General features: G+C 42.8%; 2 protein-coding genes and 2 non-coding genes across 4 annotated transcripts; 1 reads left to right on the top strand and 3 right to left on the bottom strand.

The window, feature by feature from the left end:
• Positions 1-4,030: 4,030 nt before the first annotated feature.
• LOC115594738 (uncharacterized) lies at positions 4,031-8,210 on the bottom strand. Its single transcript, XM_030438960.1, has 8 exons — positions 8,177-8,210; positions 7,807-7,902; positions 7,554-7,628; positions 7,408-7,443; positions 6,197-7,298; positions 4,927-5,995; positions 4,696-4,840; positions 4,031-4,491 (listed from the first exon to the last, which is right to left on the bottom strand). The coding sequence occupies exons 5-8, from the start codon at positions 7,192-7,194 to the stop codon at positions 4,031-4,033; spliced, it is 2,673 nt and encodes an 890-aa protein (XP_030294820.1). The 5' UTR covers positions 7,195-7,298; positions 7,408-7,443; positions 7,554-7,628; positions 7,807-7,902; positions 8,177-8,210.
• A 2,883-nt stretch (positions 8,211-11,093) lies between these two features.
• On the bottom strand, positions 11,094-11,166 carry trnav-aac (transfer RNA valine (anticodon AAC)). The gene has a single exon. It is a non-coding gene; the product is annotated as a tRNA-Val (tRNA).
• A 132-nt stretch (positions 11,167-11,298) lies between these two features.
• Positions 11,299-11,371, top strand: trnav-cac (transfer RNA valine (anticodon CAC)). Its single transcript has one exon. It is a non-coding gene; the product is annotated as a tRNA-Val (tRNA).
• A 3,426-nt stretch (positions 11,372-14,797) lies between these two features.
• Positions 14,798-16,688, bottom strand: LOC115594737 (zinc finger BED domain-containing protein 5-like). Its single transcript, XM_030438959.1, has 2 exons — positions 15,393-16,688; positions 14,798-15,274 (listed from the first exon to the last, which is right to left on the bottom strand). The coding sequence occupies exons 1-2, from the start codon at positions 16,686-16,688 to the stop codon at positions 14,798-14,800; spliced, it is 1,773 nt and encodes a 590-aa protein (XP_030294819.1).
• Positions 16,689-21,429: the final 4,741 nt, after the last annotated feature.

Below are 21,429 nucleotides of genomic sequence, written 5' to 3'. Positions count from 1 at the left end.
GACGTTTTCACTGGTTTGAACAAAACTGTATATATAGGCCTATAAAAATATATAACCTAGCTTAGGTACCTTTCTTTCACCCTTTTCTCTCCCTCCACGTTGGACTGTTGTCTCTACTCTCTTCGTCTTTCGCGCGCCGCAGCTAGACAGGCAGGTGGTGACTCCGGTGTTGGTTTTTCAAAATAAGGGTAGGCTATTTGCAGCGTAGCGTCACATTTCATGAAAAAACACCATGTTTTGTGCCAAAATCACATTTCATACAATAATTTACATTAATATAAACATAAAACAACATAAAAACAAGGTTTTAAAAAAAAAAACCCACATTATTCTGAAGGTGTGGCGGCTTTTATTTTGCCGTGGCGGTGCGCCGCAATCAATTACATGTAGAGGAAACCTTGACATCTAATTAAGTGTGAACACAATTTTTTTACCTAGCCATCATCATTAGAGTCAGTAAAAGGCTAATGATACCTGACAAGCGTCATCTTCATCAGGTGTCTTTCTCTTCTTTGAGAAATATTTAAACAAGCTCATCTGAAAATGCAGTCAGCAGTGACATCATGGTGTGTATATATTTGCTTAATGTTGGCACAGGGCCCAATTAATTAAGCTACCGATATGTTACGTAACCTTAGCTGGCCATCAATATTTTGCTAATGTCTATTGAACTTATAAAATCTATTATAAGTTTTCTTAAGCTAATAAGTCTACCTTTTCTCCGGTGAGTCGTTGCCCTATTTTCAAGATGACACTACTCTGACTCTCCGACCTGGTGCCTGGGTGCTTGACATGATGCCACTTTCAAGGCTGCGCTCTCATGAGTAATTAATGTCGATGGCAACAGTAAGTTCTTGGTGAGAGGGGAATCTACTCCAAAGAGTAGATACTGAGCAAGATAGTTATCTAGTTTACCTCAGCACTCGCTACACCCGACGCAGTGCAGGACTCTGCTGTGAAGGTGGAGATATGATGCGGCGGTGGTGTATTTGCGACAATTTAAAAAAATTGCCGCCACTAAATGAATGTAGAGGAAACACTGTCTCTGTTTTATATATTTGCATCTTTCCACTGCATGGATGGATCCGTTTTATGAAGAGACCATCTTTCCTTAAAGGTAGAGAGAAATGTAATATATAAGTTGTGATAAACAGATCTGTTATCAGTTTTCCTCTTATATTTTTCCTTTTCTTTTTGGTGAAGTTTGCATCATTTGATCAATATATTTCCTGTCAGTCCACCCCTCTGCTGCTCTTCCTGCAGCTTTACTCTTTTTTTAAAATCCCCTTCTAGTTTTATGTCTTCATACAAAATGGACTTGAGAAGTTTATAAGTTAAAGGGATATTCCGGTGTAAATTTAATCCATGGTCTAACACACCGTGAAACTGTGTTAGACTCCTTCTCGAGAGATAAAGTTTGCAGACCGCTAGCTAACGTAGTTTTAGCATCCTCAGAAACGACCACACGACAACAATACATTGCAGTAAATGGGTCCAAATATAAAACCGCCATCAAAAAGCCACAAATAATGCTCAGAACAGCACCAAACTTCAGCAACATTAGAAATAGGGTTCCAGCACATATTATGGGGCATCAAACATTTGATATAGTTGCCGTATTTGTCGGAAAATATAAACGAAACTCACCACCCGAGAAGCCTTCCTTGTTGTGGGGAACCCCTGTGAGTCGATTACCAAGTGCAGTAGAGTCCCGCAGAAATGATCATCATTGAGCTGCGGAACTCTACTGCACTCCCTTTAATCCTCTGATCTTGACCACCAGTATAACGTTATGCTGGTTTATTATTTCCGATGCCTTAATGTTCTGCTGCAACTACAACAAGTACACTATCCTTTCGATGTATTTTAGTTGAATGTTTAGCGCTTCTGGAGCAAATGTCTAGATGGAAATGTGCAAACTGAATGTTCAAATGTTGCATACGCATTCACGGTCACGATGGGAGATGGGCAAGAGTTTCCGTAGTGTAGTGGTTATCACGTTCGCCTCACACGCGGGGGCCGGCCGCGGATAGGCGTAGAGGACCGATTCAACGAAGAAGGAGCACCTTCACGGACCCGGGTTCGCGTCCCGCCTCGTCCGAAAAAAAAACCTCTTATTTTTGGCTCGGATTTGTTTTGCTACAGCGTGTGTACACAATTAAAAACCATCACATCCGATCCATTCTAACATTTATATAGATTTTTGATCACAGATATTTGGATAAATCATGGTGAAACAATAAATCTTTAGGATGGTTATAATGTCACCTGATATTAAATGTCAGATAATCATGCTACTTGAAAGAATGTTCAAGGTTGAATTAAACTTAACAACAACAATAGACATGATAATAGTAATGAGTATTACTATTATAATGATTATTGGTGTTATTATATCTAAAATACTAAAATTATTATGGTAATTATTATTGATACCATTGTTAAAATAAACAATTAAGAAAGAAACAGTTGCCACCATTTAATTAGTTATGGAAGTAAGACTAATTTCCAAAAACTAGTAATACTTGTTCTGAAGGATAACAACTGTTTATTTTAGAGATGTTTACATCTTAGCTCATGAATGTGCAAGCTTTATCACTTATTTTCTATCACTATTGCAGACTCTAATAAGTTATTAACATAATAAGACCATAATATTTATTATTAAATGTTAAATCATAATACTACTGTTACATGCTGCTATTGGCAAAGGTTGAAATGAATCTAATAATAATAGTGATAATAATAAACCTTTGTCTTGCTTTCTTAACATCTGCACGAAACTCTTATGGATGTTCTACCACAGTGCTCTGTGGTCGGCATGAAGCTGGACTCTTGGTGTCAGTGGCAGAGGAAAGAACACTGAACCAACTGCTGGCAATTAATGACAATGCCAGCCATCCTATGCACCGGGCCATCACCGACCAGAGAAGCTTGTTCATCTGTAGCACATTTCATGCAAAAAATAACAAAATGTTCTTCATATCAAAACTAATAATAAAGAAACCAGCTGGCTCTCTTAGTTACGCCAGTAAGATATTATTTTTAAAATATAACGTCACAGTTTTACTTATGATGGGCCTATAGTAAGGCGCAACAATGTTTTATTGTAGTGATGTATAAGCGTACAGCTAAATGTATGAATATATAAATATTTGATCTTTTTTTCTATCACTGTTACTAATCTAATCACTTAAAGATGGACACAGTAATGTTGTCAAGATATTTAATTGAAAAACACAACTGAATTATGAATAAATGAACAGACAAAATATGTACAAAAAGATCATTTAAAAAACAAATGAACAGTAAATACAATATACAGAATATACAGTAACTTGTGTATCTATTAACATATATACAATATAAAACAAGTGTACAGTGTGGCTGCCTTCATCAGTGATGGTTGGATGGTGGGTTTTGGGACAGAAGGTTCACTTCCTCTTCTCTGCAATCCATCTGGCCTTTTCAGCTTCATAAAAGTCTGTTCGCTGAAACTCCACCCAGGTCATCTCCTTGACCATGCCCTGTGCCTTGTACAGGGAGAAAACTTTTGCAGGGCAGTAGATGTATTTCCCTGGCACATTGGGGAAACAGGTGTGAATATGAGGGCTGTCAGGCCCCTGCTTTAATGGCAGGTGACAGGTCCTGCACAGACGACCTGTTGGCAGGTGCTCTGCTGACTTCCTCTTTGCCCTCCCCTCTGCCACCTTCTTCCACTCCGCTCCCCTCTGTCTGGCAGCCTCCAGCTCCCGCTCAAAAAATGGAGATGCCGCAAAGTCTGCAAAAGACATCCTGGGGTTTTGGAGGCCTTCGTCCTCATAGGTCTTAAAGACCTTGGTGGAGCAGTAAAAGTATTTGACTGCTGGAGTCTGATAAAAGAAATGAACTGAGGAGCCATCGCCTTGGTAGCGTGATTTTGGCTGACCACAGGCTAAACAGTTCCTGGTCTTTTTCTGCTGCTGTTGTTGTTGTTGTTGCTGTTGTTTGTCCAGGATCTCCTTCACAATGTTCTCCACAGAGGCCCGACTCATTGACTCCTCTTTGGGGAAGCCACAGATGGAGGGTTAAAAGATGCAGGAGGCAGGGTTGTGACAGGGACACTCACCGTCTGGCTGCCTGTAGTCAAACTCTGCCACAGCAGCTGCGTTTCATGAACCTTCTCCACACTTGTGTTGAGAGAGGAGTTTGTATTTTTTAATTTGGCCACATGTTTGACATATCTGGAGATATGCTGACATGTGGTTGGATGAAGGAGGCTGTTGGGATCAGTGCAGGCTGTCTGTACCATGGCAGCATATTCTGCATCCACCCGCTTCAAAAGATCCTTGGTGCCATGGTGCTTAATCAGGAGCCCGTCGATGGTGGCTTTCATGGGTGGAGTCCACCGGCTGTGGTCCAGGACCTGTATAAGACCTCCTGTCTTGATGGGTCCGGTGCGGGTGGCCCGAGGAGAAGAGGACATAGGCAGCGGTGCAGCGTCTGTCAGGCCTGAAAAAAAACAAACAGAAAAAACACATTTATTATACTGTTTATTATAGGTTTTACGTTTTGCACTCATTAGCTCAATAATTACTGTCAATGGACAACAGATTACAATGTTTTTCATGATATTAATTCCAACCACAGTGTCAAAGCCTGCTTTTAGCTATGAGGTCTGTATTAAGGAAGGTGTAGGTGGGTACTTTAAGTTACCTGCTTCCAGAGGAGGCTCTGCTTTGGCTGTTGCAGATGCTGGAATGAAGGGCAGCTGGAACTGCGGGACTGCTTCAGCACACTGCCTGGAAGACAGGATCGGTGCTGCCACAACCGGATCATCCTGGACAGTGTCCCTGGTCTCCTAAGATAAAGCATCAAATATAGTGATTAAAACAGTAGATCGGTCAGTCAGTCAGTTACTGAGAGTGAGTGATTCACCTGGATTACCTGAGGGTCTGTGCCCACTACAGCAGCAGGGCAGGGATGAGGTTGATCCTGGGCATGGTGCTGCTGCAGCTCCATGGTGTCAGCAGCTGAGGAGTTGGGCTGTGTCTTGTCCTTATCCCAGTTCAAGACAACAGGACGACAGCCTGGCTCCACATACTCCAGTCCAAATCGCTCCCCTGTGTCCCTGTTTGCTACTTGCAATATTGGGTATTTTGCCCTCCCTGTCACTCTCAGAGAGGATGTGTTCAGTTGAGCGATTAACAGGGGGTCAAACACAGCTGGAAGATCCACATCTGGCCTCTTAAGGTCCACCAGCCTCTGGAAGTTCCAGCGCACCACTCCAGTCATGGCCTGGGCCTGGAAGAGCTCACTGGACACCCTGCTGCCTGTTACCCACTGGGCTTGGTGATAGTGGAAGCCCTCCTGCTGAGACGTGCCTCTCACAGGGATCCAGACAGGTACAGCAGCTCTCTCGCCCTTGGTGTAGTTCAGCTGCAAGGTGCCACCATACCTGTACAGGATGCCCTCCTCCACCTCAGGGTCGCTCAGGCAGCCTCTCAGGATGTGGATGCGCTGGATTCTCCACACTTTCAACATGGAGGGCTTGAAGAGCAGCACATCATTGGCGTCCTTCGCCAGGTGGAAGTGACAGAGGACATCTTCAACCCTCTGCAGCAGTTCTCTTGGTTGTGGCACCTTTGTCCGACAGTGCTCTCTGATGTGCTGCTTGGTGGGATTCGCAGGTAGGATTCTACAGAAGGTGTAGGCATCCTTGAGGTTCTGGAGGTCACTCTGGTCCACGACAACGAATGCTGCAGAGAGGAACTGACAGAAAGAGCTGTACAGAGGATGATGCTCTGAGACACACTCCCTGGTCAAGCGCCGCATACAATGAAACAAGTCTAACTTGATGGTAATGTCTTTGTTAAACTTTGTCCTAGATGCGCTGTTGTTAGCCAGCTTTCCAGAAGTGGCCTCTGTAACAAGAGCCTCTGTGGTCTTCCAGCTGTCCCATACGATGTGCTCCTGAGCCCCAGGATCCAGCACCTTGAAGGCAGCACAGCAGTCCCTAAAACATTAAAAAGTAACTTCATTAGAGCTTAAGATTACCTTATCTAATACATACATTTGCTAAATTAGACTTATTGTATTTACAGTAAAATAATTAGCTGTTTGTCTTCTATCTATTTGCCTTTTTTGTCATTTATTTAGTCTATAAACTACGAAAATTTAATAAACTATGTTATGTAAAACAAGTCTAGCTTCATACCTGTCCACCCACTGGTAGCTCGCCTTCTCCTCTCCAGCCAAAGTGTACCGGTGAGCCAGACCCTCATACATAGGGTGAAGGGAACGATCACACTCTGACTGCAGCATCACCCAGCTCAGGATCATCCAGCTCTCATTCATGACAGCATAGGAGGACATGGTGCCAGATGACAGAACCACCTTCCTTGCCACTTTGCGGGTGTGATCTGACCTCAGTGCCCGTCCAAAGGTCCCCTGTAGCAGCAGAGTGAGGAGGTGCTCCTGCCTCTGGTACTCATGGACCAGGCAGTTGACAAGATAGTGTGCAGAAATAGACACTCCACACCAGCCATCAGCATCGGCATACACACCGAACGGAGCAGGAGTGTCTGTCTGTCTGAGGAGCCCAGTGATGGTGCTCTGTCCGTAGACACCTGCCTCAGCATCCCTGATGTTCTGCACACTATCCAGGTAGGCCAGGTGAGCTCTCTCATACTTCAGATGGAGTGCTTCTGTCAGCTGCTTGGACATGTCCTCCGGTGATCTGCCACTGCGCCTCAGCTCATCCATCACTGACTTGCAGATGGCTTTTTTGTGTGTGAGGAAGGCTGGCACGATGTTTGTGAACCTCTTCGGTAGCTTCTCCAGCCACTGGGGCTTGTCAGCATGCCAGTACCTCTTGCATGCCTTGCAGGTGAGACGTGAGGCCAAGATATAGTACTGGCCACCGGTGCCAATAATTACTCTTGGCCTTCCCACGCCTGAAGAAGCTACCTGGGGGTTGGGACAACCATGAAGACATGGCAGGATGTAGTTATTTTTCATCCTCTCCATGATCGTGTGCTCCGGCTTCCATATAAAAAATGGATGAAGCTGAAAGTACTTTGGTGAGGGGAGCTCTGAGATTGAGTCGATGAGCTCAGGCTGAGGTGGATGACGCCACAGGGACAGCATGTTCATGGGGTGACGTACTGGACGTGACCCTGGCCACAGACCCAAACCCTCCATCTCAGTCTTCATCCAGATTTTCTGCTGATGGGAGCAGTTCCACCGGGCAACATCCTGATCATAGCTCGGGATGGAGGCAGCTGGCTGCCCGACAGGAGGCGCTGGATGTGGCAGAGCTGTAAAACACACAAAGCACTACAGTATACAGTGTACACAACAAGAAAAAGGTTAAGAGCTCTTTGCAAATGGCTGCTATGGTTAAAACAGCGGCACAGAAATTCATACCTGTGTCTTCCTGTGCTTCTGGATGTGATGATGAATCTAGGATGGTGAGATACAAACAGCAAGGAAAAGTGAGATATAAACACTGAAAAATGAACATGAGCTTGAGATATTAATTTTCATAACATTTAAGAACATAAAACATTTACCTTCAGGAGGAGACGGGGCTGCCGTGATCACAGACTCTGAGGACAAACTGTGGGAGGCGACTGGCTCTCTGTGGGCTTTGAAAAACATGTTGCACCAAAAGATGAGAAAAACTTTAACAGACACCAGATAGAATCTTTACATGGCATTGCTAAACATATGAGCACTGTATACAGTATAACACAGTCAAAACTGAAGTCATATTTATGTGAGACACACTGGAAGTATAAGAGGACTTAAGTTTAAATGTCATACTTTGTCTCAACACGTTGGGCTCGGGCTCTCCTTGTCCAAGCTGTGGGGCGATGGCGAGCAGCTGAGGAGGGACTGGCAGCGGGGCCTTCACTGTGGCTTTGAGATCAAAATACAATTTATATTTTATATTTTCCACATTGTTAGTTTATCCTTTTATGTACTTTTAATTTATTTCTTTTTCTTCCTCTTTGCACTCAGCACTTATGTATTTTTCCTCTGTATTTGGTTTTATGTAAAGCGACTTTGAGAGCTGTAAAAGCGCTGTATAAATAAAATGTATTATTATGATAATTAGTATTATTATTATATTGTTAAAACACAGGATGGTTAAAAAATAAGACGGAATAAAGAAATACACAGAAATAATAACCTTTGATAGAAGCGACAGTCACAGGGGGGACATCAGGCTCTGCAGGTCTGTGAATGGTAGCTGTTGCTGTTTGCTTCGTCCTGCGAGCTGTAAGAAGAGTGTGTGATTTATTTATGCTTCACAATATGTCTTTACCTGTTGTCTCTGTAGATAACTATTAGTACAGACTAAAAGTTTTCATCCATTTATGAATCGCTCTTTTTTTGAAAATGAATAAACAATGCTTTTAAGAATTTGAAAATGAATGAGCAAAACAGGTAAAGCACAGAGACAATATCAATATACGGTAAGAATATCACCTGTAAATCAAAGATGTAGCATGTTAACCACTGCAGTATTTCACATGCCAAATCCTTGAATGACAGCTGAGAGCAGTGGTTCTCAAACTTTTTCTGGCATGCCCCGTTCAGATTTTCGCAATCAACATCAATAGGACAGATAATGGTCAGCAAACTCTTGTTTGTTTATTTTCCTGCATAAATCATGTTCATTCAGAGTGACTCCATATTTCTCCCAGTCATCGACGCCCCCAGTTTGAGAACTACTGGCCGAAAGAAAGCATGCAAAAAAAGAGAACACTTACCATCATCGACGATATGTTAATTCCTTATGTTAGTGGGAGAACAAAATAACACAAGCATCAGAACACGCCAGAACATGGCCAAAATAACGGAGGAGAGGGAGAGGGAGAACAATAATGGCAGGTGAACTCAGAACAGAATCCACAGTGATGAAGTGAAACCTGTTGGTGGAGATACCGCCATGGCTCTGGGGGCTGCTGCTGCTGGTGGCCCTGAAAGCACAGGTGACTTGTTAAATTTTATCATGTACAGGAAGAGTTTAAAGACAAACTTACAGGTTTCTGGTAATTAAACTAGATTCACCGACTTGTTTCAGTCTCAAATTTTGATGGGGACAGACTTAGCATCGCTCTCTCCAGCTCCTCGTCCTCATCCATCACTAAGAGATTAAACAATAACATGTGTTAGACACATTTAATGTTCATCTAAAATCAGTATTTGCATATGGTTGTGAACTGACCTAGAGCTCTAGATTTCGACGTGGAGGTAGCTGATGTACTGGAGGCTGCGGAGGCTGCAGGCAGTGGACCAGACTCCGCCCTCTGCTGCTTGAGGATGTACTGCTGCAGGTTGTACATCTTGCTGTTTTTGACACACTTCACTCGTGAGATGAAGGCAGCATAACCATCAGCCCGGCTCTCCCAGATTTGCCTCCAGGTATCTTTGGCCCTGACTCCAAAGCCCACAGTGGTGTCATCCTCTGTTGCCACCGTTGGGGCAGGCTTCCTGGACAACAGATACTGCCAGAGGTCCTCAATTTCCTGGAAGGTCCTGGCGTAGTCCAGAAATGACAGCAGGCTGTCCTTGCCATGTCCCTGTGGATTGAAGGCCCCCTCTTTCTCCTCCTCTTCTACCTTTTTTAGGAGGTAGATGGTGTAGCCAACATCATTTTCAAGGAGCCACCTGAATGTTTTCCCCTTGTATTTCCCGAACTGGAGCACATACTCCCCCTTCACCTCCAGTCGGTCGGACATATCCCCTCCCCGCTGAAAGACCACTGTGAGACCATTTGTCCTCACAAGGTCAGGACTCTGGGCAGGAGACTTGTCTTGGAGTGCAGGATTTTTTTTTATGCTCATGGCCTCATCAGAGGGGTCCTGACGCAGATGGCCTGATGGACCCTTTCTAAATGAGACCAATGTCTTTCCCGGGAAGAAGCTAAATGTCTTCTTCATTGTCTCCTGTGCACAGCAAACACAATACATATTATAGGGTAAATAAAAGTATCAACAGAGTTATTCATGTTAACATTGATTATTAATTGTAACATCCATCTATCTATGTATATATACAGTACATATATTACATATATACTATACTACCACTGTAACGCCTATTAATAATAATTAACTATTCACTCTATCATAGCATTTAACCTCCATCTAACATGTAGGTTATAAAATAGATATACTGTAGTATTTACCCATTCAAAATGTAAGTTACATTCTCAGCTTGATATGATCAATATGACTGTAGCTAAATGAATGAATGAATGAATGAATGAATGAATGAATGAATGGGTGACTGTGGCTAAGTTAATGAGTGAATTGATTTGGATAATGACTGCACGACGGGCCTCAGTCTTAAAGACAAAACACGGTGAAAAAGTGACAGAAAGCTGATTTAGGATCAGTGTCAACAAGAGAGAACTCACTGACAGATGTGACATTATGTTAAAATGATGATTGACGCTAACATAACGTTACATTGACATTACGAGCGATCGTAAGCTTCGGTAAACTGTAAACAACAACACGTAACATACCTGAAAACAACAATTATAACAACAGTTTTCATACATATGACTTAGAAAACTTAATTTACTGCTTGAAAAAATGAGTCATCACTTACTTTCGATGAGTCTGAAGATCGATTTATTAAAAATGCCGAAAAGCGGGGAAAATCCTTCTATTTCACTTGTTTTTCTGTTCACTTTTGTTCCTCCTTACTGTTACCGCTGTCTGTCACTCGAAGAAGTCAGTGTCCTTACTCATACGCTAAACGGGGAAACAGCGCCCCCAAAATCCAGGTTGTGGCCAAAAATATATTACATCCGTAGTGATAAGCACTACCATAGAGAATGAATGGGGAAAGTTAAGGAAGTTAAGGACTACTATACGCGGTCCTCGCACGAAAGGTCCCCGGTTCGAAACCGGGCGGAAACAGTGTTTTAGAAGTCTTTCAGCGACGTGGTGTATTTGACATGAAGAATGAACAGAAACATGAGCAGGCATTTAAAAGATACCAGATTTTATGTAGGTTCATTGCACCGGTACTAAAAATGGAACTATATAACCCCTTATAAAGCTAAGAAAGATCTTTATGGCATAAAGTTGTGTTTCCGCCCGGTTTCGAACCGGGGACCTTTCGCGTGTTAGGCGAACGTGATAACCACTACACTACGGAAACAAGGGGTTTATCAGGATGTGATTAATATACGATCACAGCGCGGTCATGATGAACACACATACGCCTAGGATGTCCAACTATGACTTAATACCACAGATATTTGTCTTTATATGCTTATATGCTAAATATGTGGTTTCCGTAGTGTAGTGGTTATCACGTTCGCCTCACACGCGAAAGGTCCCCGGTTCGAAACCGGGCGGAAACACTTATTGTTTAATATGTAGAGTTCAGTCCCTACACACACTTTTCTTAAGTAACTCCCTTAATTTCCATCTGAGGCAGAACAGCTACAGGTGAAGGTATCAGCTCCTCATGCTAATGCAAAAGCAGACTCCAACCTCACTACTGAGGCAAGAAAGGCCCTGGCATCACTCAAGAGAGATCACTCAAGAGAGACCGGGGCATCACTCAAGAGAGACCGGGGCATCACTCAAGAGAGACCGGGCATCACTCAAAAGAAACCGGGACTGCATTCAAAAGAGACCGGAACATCACCATCTTGCTGGAAAAGGGTGATGCACGTAGTGCTAAACACCAAGGACTACCACACCAGAGTCACTGATCCGCTCTTGATACAGGCTGATACTACAGGCTATTTCTGAGTTTGACAAAAACCTGTCTGAAAAGCCTTGGTTGAATGCAGTTCCATCTGCCAACTCCCAGCTAGCTCCCAGAGCTCCAGCCCATGCCTCAGCTCCAGCTCATGCCTCAGCTCCCATCCCAGCTCAGGAGGGTTTCCTAGCCAGCGGCCCGGCCTCCAGAGGGTCTCAGCCCACACCCCCAGACTCCCCAGGGCTATCGTCTTCGCCGCCAGTCTCCAGTGGGTCCCAGCCCACGCCGCATCCGCCGGCCTCCAAGGGGTCCCAGCCTACGCCGCATCCGGCAGCTTCCAGTGTGTTCCAGCCCATGCCGCCTCCGCCGGCCTCCAGTGGGTTCCAGCCCATGCTGCCTACAGAGGGTTTCAGCCTTTGTCTTTGCCACCAGCCTCCAGAGAGCCCTCGCCTTCGTCTTCACCGCCGACCTCCAGAGTGCCTTCGCCCTCGCCTTCGTCTTCGCCACAGGCTTCCAGAGGGCCTTCGTCTTCGCTGCCAGCTTCCTGAGGGTCCTCGTCTTCACCACCAGCCTCCAGAGAGTTCCAGCTTTCGCCTACGCCGCCGGCTTCTCGCGGGTTTATACCTTCGCCGCCAGCCTCCTGAGGGTCTCAACCTTCTCCCCTGCTGTCCCCCTTGTGAGGGTCTCAGCCTTGGCCTTTAACTTTTGTTAAATGGGACAGTCTGCCCTTTGCAGCATTTCCTGGTTGCGTCACCAGATGTTCCCGCCTCTACTCGTACGTCACTATTTATGCTGCCCAGGTCCGTGAAAGTGACATGAGGAGTAAAGTTTGACTGTCAAATATGTTTGAGCTCCAGGAATTCCTGATTTCCTTTTTTATCCTCCTGCTTGTGCAGGAAGAGGAGAAGCGGCTCTGGTTTATCTCCGGCTGAGAGGACCATGGAGAGGTAAACCTGTTATTGAAACCACAGTAATGTTATCAATATTATCATTATTAGCTAGCTAACAGTTTGGGGTAATTAACATACCGATACATTACGTTAATGCTGACATATAAACTACTTAGGGTTTTATTTAAATTTTAAAGGCATTATTCCTATTTAACATGTTTGGTAGATAGTTTTGTTTGTTGTAATGATTTATTATCATTATAATTATATTATGAAATTGCCTCTTTCTTAAAACTTTCTTGGTGACATGGCAGTCATCGATCGAGTCATAACTGCAAACCCAGTTGATGGACGATGTGGTGGACAGAGGAGACTGGACCCCCAAACACCCCGAGTACCGACCCAGATGATGTCCCACTCACCCCATCCAGCCCAGCAGCACTGCAGGGACTCCTGCTCAGCCTGTTACTGTCCATCATCTGGAACTGTTTTAATATTGTTTTTAATAATTGTTTTTGTTAATATTCAATAATAATCTGTAAATAGTTATTTATGCTGTAATTTTGTAAATAGTTGTAAATGTTAAGGCCTTAATAATAGAATAAAACATTCAATTCCTTGTTGTTCCTAAAAGTAGCACTTGATGCTGTTTACTGTCATAAATTATACTTAAGTTGTAAATACTGAATGGAATAGACAACGTGTAACAATAGAACAATATTTTATTTCATGAATTATATAAAATTAACAATTATGAACAAATAATATAAAAATAACCCATACATTAACTAAATAACAACAGATATAATGTAAGGATTGTCCTCTGAGGCGGAGAAGAGCCTCTCCATCCTCTCTGCAGCCTCATGTCCTCCTTCATCCTCCCTCCTCCTCCTTCTCCTCTCTGTTTGCTCCCTAAAACACAATGAAATGTAAAAGACGTTTTGTGTTATGTCAACAGACAAAAGGGTTCTAATACAGCAAAATATATATATATATATATATATATATATATATATATATATATATATATATATATATATATATATATATATATATATATCATCATAAGGATAATCATAAACTTAGCTCTTTATTCAAACATTTAACTAGACTTTACAGTGTTACAGTCTGGAAATAAAGCAGGGATCACAGCCTGATCGAAATCTGTTCATCTTGGTCCATTTATGTAAAACAAGTATCTAACATCTCCACAGTCACAATAAAATATAAAATACAAGTCAACCTCTAAACGTCTAATGCAGTGGTTCTCAACCTTTTTTGTACAAACGCCCCCCTGACCATACCATGATCCCCCCCCCCCCCCCACTGTTGTAGTAAACAGTGTGTTAAGACCGGAGGACTTCAATTGACATCGGGTTTTGTATGATGAGAGAAGCCATTCGTTTGCTTTAAAGTCCCTGTTTTTATTGGATTGGAGTTGTATTTATGCCCCCAACAACATGATGTGCTGCTGAGCAAATCTGACCATTTTATAGGAAATGAAAGCATGGATTTTAACTTATTTTAATTATTTTTTTTGTTATTATTATTTATTTTTTTTATGTTTTTGACACATATAGTAGGTCATGTTTGTATATAACTCAACACTATGCCTGGAGAAACTGGTAAACAACATGGAAATGTTATTTTAGTTGTAATTGGACCTTGAGCTCTTGAGTTGCTAGGATCTTTCTGCAAAGAGCTGTGAGATAGAATTTAAGTCAAACTGGTGTTTCTACTGAGAGAAAGGCCACACAGCCTTTGAGGATGATGAATGAATTGCATATTAAGTCTGAATAGAAGTGGTTAACGTTTATATCACTTCACAATATCACAACATTTGAAAATAACCCCAGGTGTATTAAGCAACGTGGAACTTGGGAAGAAAAATACCACCACAGCAGAATTTGTTGAAAATTAGTTTTAGTAGGCTTATGTAGTCAGAGATGCCAACAACACGCACACTTCACGTGAACAACAGTGAATGAACCAATAAAAAAACGCTCGTGCAGAAATCGCTCATGCGTTAATTAATGCACTCTAGGCGTATTAAACATTTGAAAAAGCAACGGTCATTGCCTGAGGACTGAGATGCTGACATGAACCAAGGAAAAAAAGAAGAAAAAAAAAGCCTATTTTAAAGAAGGGAACTATACAGGACTGCACACGCTTTATTTTTTGAAAGCAACCTAGTGAGAGCCCTGTGCTTGGTGGGCCGCTGCCAGCTTTTTCACATCTGGACACTGGGAGGTTAGTTTCAGTCTGAGAGCGCCAGAGCTAACCAGGTTCAGACGGTTGCGGTATTTCGTCTGCATGTGGAGTGCTTGGCTGAATCCCTGTTCGACGAGGTACGACGTGGGGAAAGCGAGGAGCAGGAGATGGACCCTCTCCCACAACGGGGGAAAACGCTGACCTTGCGTTACCCACATCGCAGGCCAACCTGAGGTCCGGAACGTTGCTTTTGCCTCTTCGTCGTTCTGGAGATCAATGAGGCTCTCCTGGATTTCGGGCTCACAGCTGACAGCATCTGCTTTCCATGGCTCCATCACCCAGTCAGGCACATCTAACTGCTGGAGGTCCCTGAACCGAATCGCTATGTCGGCCTTGACTGCCTTCAAGTGGTCGGTGTAGAGCAGCAGGTGACTATCCGTCAGCTCATCCAACACCTGAACAAGCACAGTAAAATATAATATTTATATAGGCCTATAATAAATAAATAAATATATTATATTTATTATATATATAGCCTATATATCTTGCTTAGGCCTTAATTTAAAAACCTACCTTGGCTAACTGCGGAAAGTTAATGAATTGTCGCCTCCCCAGGTTCTGTTGGTAGAGCTCCAGTTTTGCAAGGAAGCTGCAGATGGTGGCCTTGGAGTGGACCAGCATCATCCCATCCCCCTGGAGCTTCAATGTGACCTCATTCATTTTTCCGAAGAAGTCGGAGAGGTAAAAAATGTCATGGCGACAGGACCACAGCTTGGCCTTCAAGGTTGCGTCTGCCTGGTCGAGAAATTCAATTACTGAAGGGAAAAGCTCGCACAGCCTGGCCAAGCAGTTGCCCTTTGACAGCCAGCGCACCTCTGTGTGGAGCAGCAGACGCTTAAAGGCCTCATCATTGTCCCCACACAGCTGTCTGAAGAGCCGATCATTAAGCGCATGGGCTTTTATTTTGTTGATCGCCTTGACCGCAACATCCAGGGACTGATGGAGTGACGGGGACATTTTTTTGGCCACCAAGTTGTGACGGTGCAGTATGCAGTGCACTGTCAACACCTGGGGGACTTGCTGCTTGAGGAGGGTGGCGAATCCCCGGTATCTGCCGACCATAGCTGGCGCTCCATCTGTGGCGCAGGCGATGATGTTCGTCACTGGGATGTCCCTCTCCCACAGGAACTCCGTCAGGGCGGCGAAGATGGTTTCCCCTCGCGTGTCTGTGGCCAGGTATTCCCCGAACAGGAAATCCTCAGGCAGATCCTTCCCGGACACATAACGGACATAGGCCATCAAGAGAACATTGTTGTCGGCCGTGGTGGTCTCATCCAGCTGGATACTAAAGCGACAGCCGCGCAACGTAGCACACAGCTGTTGCTCAGTGTCCATGGACATCTCCCGTATGCGCCGGGCCACACTGTCGTTGCTGAGCGGGATGGCCTTGGTGACTGGCGCAGGGTCGCGCTGCATGACAGTGGAGATTGCCTCCTTTATTGCAGGAATAACGAGAGACTCCCCTACAGTGAACGGTAAGCCGGCCTTTGCAATTAGCAGAGCTATATTGTAAGATGCCACCAACCCGCTCTCTGTTTGGTTGACGCTCCGAGCGAACATGGTGTTGATCATAGGGCGCCTTGAACGCTGATCTCTCAGTGACTGGAAGTAGGCCGAGTCTTTTGATGCCTTGTCAGGATGTTTTTTTGACAGATGCTCCTGTAATCGCGACGGCGTCATTGCCTCATTTGAGAAAACCTGCTCACATAGCAGGCACATCGGCAGATGTACATTCGCTGGTGATGGAATAAATCCATAATTTATGTAATTTGTATTGTACTGCCGGCACTTCTTCTTGTTTTCCGCCATGTTTGATTGTAATGTAAATGGATTGTGATTAAATGTGATTACGTAATCGTGCTTGTGTACGTTTTAATTGGCTATTGAAGTGTTAGCCCGCGAACTATTAGCTGGAGCTGGAAGTGACAGCTGTCAAAAGTAGCCAAGTGTCGGAAAGAGGTTTCCCTGCTGCTGTGGTTTGTTTACGGGCGTTACTATGGAGACCGTTCCTGCTCAGCTCGTCCAATCATGGTCAGGGAGCAGAGAGGATATCTCTCCCTTCAGCTCTCTTGACCACACGCACACGCGCACACACACACACCGCTCTCGCTCTTAAAAGGACACACACCGATCTCATAACATGTAGCTCAGTAGAATTTATTGAAACACCCATAAAGTAGACTATTAAGGTCGGTTATTTGCACTAAAAAAGTTGGGAAACCATGAAAGTTTAAAATGTAGAGTTCAAATGAACTTTGTACAAGCCAAGTTGTGGCGCCCCCCATTCCTGCCTGAGCGCCCCCCTCTCAGCCCTCACGCTCCCAGCGCCCCCCACAATGTCTAGAACGCCCCCTGGGGGGCGGTACTGCCCCCGTTGAGAAACCCTAGTCTAATGTTTGAAAGTGAAGCTTTTAAGGTTTTACTTCGAAAGGCATCAAGCTGAGCATTACCAACATATTTCACCTTTAAGTTTAACATATCTGGCGTTGGATGTTCAAAGGAGTAAAACCCAAGTATAGACCCAATACTTACATTTAAATACGAGATCTGCGCCACTTGAGGTTATTTATTTATTTCTTCTCTTCGGGTGCGCAATGAATCTTGGGATATGTGAGACCACGAAGGGTAGTAGCGGTGCACACTCCAAAAACAGGTAAAAGGAGTGCGCATTTGTGGGGTGCATTATGAAAACACTTTGAATTGGGACACCCTTCATGCTCCTGTCTGTTTCCAGTCCCCTCATGGTATGTTTTGGATTGTGAGTTCTGTTATTCCCATGTTTGATTTGAACATTGATTTCTGATTTGTACTTCGCCTTTTTTCTTTGCACTTTGTTGAACTATTTTATTTTGCTACTTTGTCTTGCCATTTTGTTGCATTCAGCTTTGTTTCCCCATATCCTTGCGTCCTGTGAGTAACTGCGTTTGGGTCCACCTCCTATCTCCTTAGCCTTTTAGTTTTCCCCCTTTAAACCCCAGTGTGACAGATTTTTATTTTGAAAACATTCTCTCCATGACTCACAACAGAAAATCATTGAAAAACCAAAATTAAGAAATAAAGTTTAATAAAATTAAAACATTAATAAAGTGTCAGATCCAGATATCAGGATGAGGCCCCATCGGTCAGGAAAGAGATGTCCCAATGGTCCAGCAGAGAGACCTGGTGAAAAGAGGAGGAGAGAGAGTGTGAGGGGTAGAATACAGTGAAGAACATAGCTTGTAGATTGAGGAAAATGTACAAAAAAGTCTGCAGTTTGTTGCCTTCTTCTTGGCAGGACAAACAGTAACCATAGGTTCTACACTAGGGTTAAGAGATTCTTTTAGCTTAACAATGACCCACTGAAAGGATAATGGTAACAGGTGTGAGGCATATTAAAACCAAGGCCTTCAAACTGCATGAATATAGTCTAGAAATGGTTGTTTTGGTGTTAGAGGGTTATTAACACTGTATGACTGATCTTACTGTTCATCACAGTCATGGCCTGTGGGAAGTTACGAGTCAGTGAGAACCCTGACATGCGGACAAACACAAATTCTGCTGCAAGTACAGTTTTGGAGGTGACCATGACTACTGGACTGAAAAGCATAGATGTAATTTAGACTGAAGATTTGGAGTAACAGAAACCCTGCTATTGATAATGCATTAAACATCAACAGCTAAAAAGGTAACTAACACTCTGAGTAGTGTTTGAGAAGAATGCTTAGTACTTCTACATAAGTTTGATTTTAATACCATTAGTTTCACATGTAATTGAGTAATATTTTAGTAATGTAACTCTACTCATACTTTAATACAGATTTCCAGTACTCTTTCCACCACTGGGTTTCTCATACAGAGCCAATAGCATAATCTGTTTGTTTTCTTGAGTAATTAATTAGTTGTTTATTATTAAGAAGTTCAGTTTTTGGTCAAAGAAGTGAAGAAACCAGGAAATATTTGCAATTGAAAATCTGGAATTAAAGAATGTGGGCATTTTTCATTAAACAAATTGTCCAAACAATTCATTGATTATCAGAATATTTGGTCATTTATGTAATGGTTGACATTAACCAACTAATCATTGCAGTTTTAGATCAAGTTAAATAACACAACTGTTGATTAAAAAACGTTACTCGAGTATGTGATATCATTCCTGTAGACTAGCTGGATCTTCTCTCCCTTAAACAACTGCTAACTACTGAAATGGAAAGTCAACCTTTCCTTTAATTTTAACTTATCACAACCTCAATTCCAAGTTGGGATGCTGTGAAAAACTTCAATTAAAACATAAAGGATCAAATTAGTTTATATCTATGAAAAACAAATCGCAACACATCGCATTTTGAGTATATTTGCGGCTAACACAGCATCCCAGCTCCTCAGCTAACTAGCTAACTATGGCTGCATGATATTGGAAAAAACTGACATTGCAATTTTTTTTAACCCTGCGATATATATTGTGATATGAAAAAATACAGGAATTTACATCAGATGACCTGAATAGCACTTTATGTTATGCTGTACTGCTGCTATCTTGTGGACAATTAATAGGCCGGGAGCCAGGTCCACCCCTCAGGATGTTTTTTGCTACCTTTTTTTTACTATTATTTCCTATTATCCCATACATTGGGCCATCACAAGTTGCTTATCTCCACCCCAAACTCAGGGCGGTTGGCCTCAGGGGCCAAAAAATAAAACATTTTTTGGAAAAGCTTCTGGCGAAATTATGTAATTGCATATATTTGGGTACTGCAACTACATAAATGGTCAGATAAGTCTGAAATTGTGCATGGTGTATCCTGACACATAGGAGAAACTATCAGAATAATATTGTGGGGCTCAAATCTCAAGTCTTTTTAAACAGTATCTTTAAAAAGACTTGAGACTTGAGTTACGTACTGCTATACTTTCTGAAGTTAATTACATGAAAAGTGAATAATGTTACACCCCCAGGTGAACCAGGGTATCAGGGTGCAACATAAAACAACATTTTAAGCAAAGGGGGGTTCAGTCCCACAAAACCTGGTATCCAAATAAGAAACATTTTGAAGAACAAAGTCCAGGCAACACAATGAATAACAACGACTCAAGTCTGCAGTCTGTTATCAAGAAGCCAACCATCAATACAGTATATCCAAACCAAAATGCCTCACATCACAACAGAGTCAGAGCAAAAGACTCTGACATTTTCTTTATCCTCCTGTATTATGCCAAGTCATCAACTGTCAACATCATCTTTGATATGTAAACTGAATTGCCCATATGGGATAAATAAAGATTTCTGAACTGAACTGAACTGATATGGGAGATAGACTTATCAACATCAACCAGCTGGCCTAAGATTACTCAGAGGAACACATTTCATCAGTTCGAATCCGAACTCAAAGTTTACCCAGATCTTTGCTGAAGTGGGGAACTCTTAGGAGCTTGATGAGCGGATTCTCAGTGGTGTTGAAGAGTTAACCCGTCGCCTCTATGGTTTCAGTCGTCAAATCAAGAAGGTTGATGAGACAAGAGAGATTAAAGTCAAGAAAATGTGTGGCTCAAGCCTTGAGCTTTGACAGGGTATCTCTGTTGACCTCTCCACCTTCCCACCCTGCACATGAGAAGAGTCAACTTCCAGGTATGCGTCTGGAAGAGGGCTCACAAGCACTACCCGGAGATCCAATCCCCTCTCGACCATGGGTTTCATATAAACACAGAGACTGGCAAGCTAGAACCACTATGGTTTGAGGGTGACATCATCCCCAAAGCCCTTGTCGATGTTTTGGCAGAGGAGGAAAAAGATGAAGATGACTTAGCAGATGAACTCCATGCAAATTTGGATGATGATGATGATGATGAGGAAGAAGAGGAAGAAACTGATGATTAAAATCCAGTTCTATCATTGTACTTTTATTGTCAGCTAATGGATCTCAGCACATAGACATTTCTTCTGCGTAGAGCAGCCAAACTATACTAGAATCCTCACACCTACTAGGTGAATTTCATGAACACATTGAGGACACATCCTGGATCAGAGAAATGGTGTCAGTGTAGCTAGACCACATACCCCAGACAACTGCTGCCACACCGAGAAAGCAATACAAGAGATTTTATACATAAATCTTCACAAATAAGTCTTCTGGGACATATTCTACACTAATACAAGATGGTAAGAAGCTACAGCATAGATAAGCAGCAAAAAGGTCTAAGAACCCAAGAAGTGTTTTATTTATGTTTGAGCTGCATTGTAGTGTCTCCATTCGGCTGTATAATGTGTATCTATAGTCAGGGTTCCCACACATTTTCATGGACAAAATTGCAAAACTTTTCCATGACTTTTCAAGGACCCATAATAAAATTTCCATGACCATTCACAACCTATATAAGTACATGAACAGAACTGTATAGTATACTTTACTCTGTTAATTATTGTATGAAAACTAAACAGTAAACGTTTTTCAATCTCTAATAGTTGGTTATGTTCTTATTCACTTCAAATACTTCAAATTACGGACAGTCACAAGCGCTTTCATCAATCTAGCACTGGCTTTCAAGCATGAGTGAAAACAGAAATGATCGTACTATC

This window comes from Sparus aurata, chromosome 13 (assembly GCF_900880675.1).
Source record: "Sparus aurata chromosome 13, fSpaAur1.1, whole genome shotgun sequence".
Lineage (NCBI taxonomy): Eukaryota > Metazoa > Chordata > Actinopteri > Spariformes > Sparidae > Sparus > Sparus aurata.
This window is presented reverse-complemented; position numbering and strand designations above follow the sequence as displayed.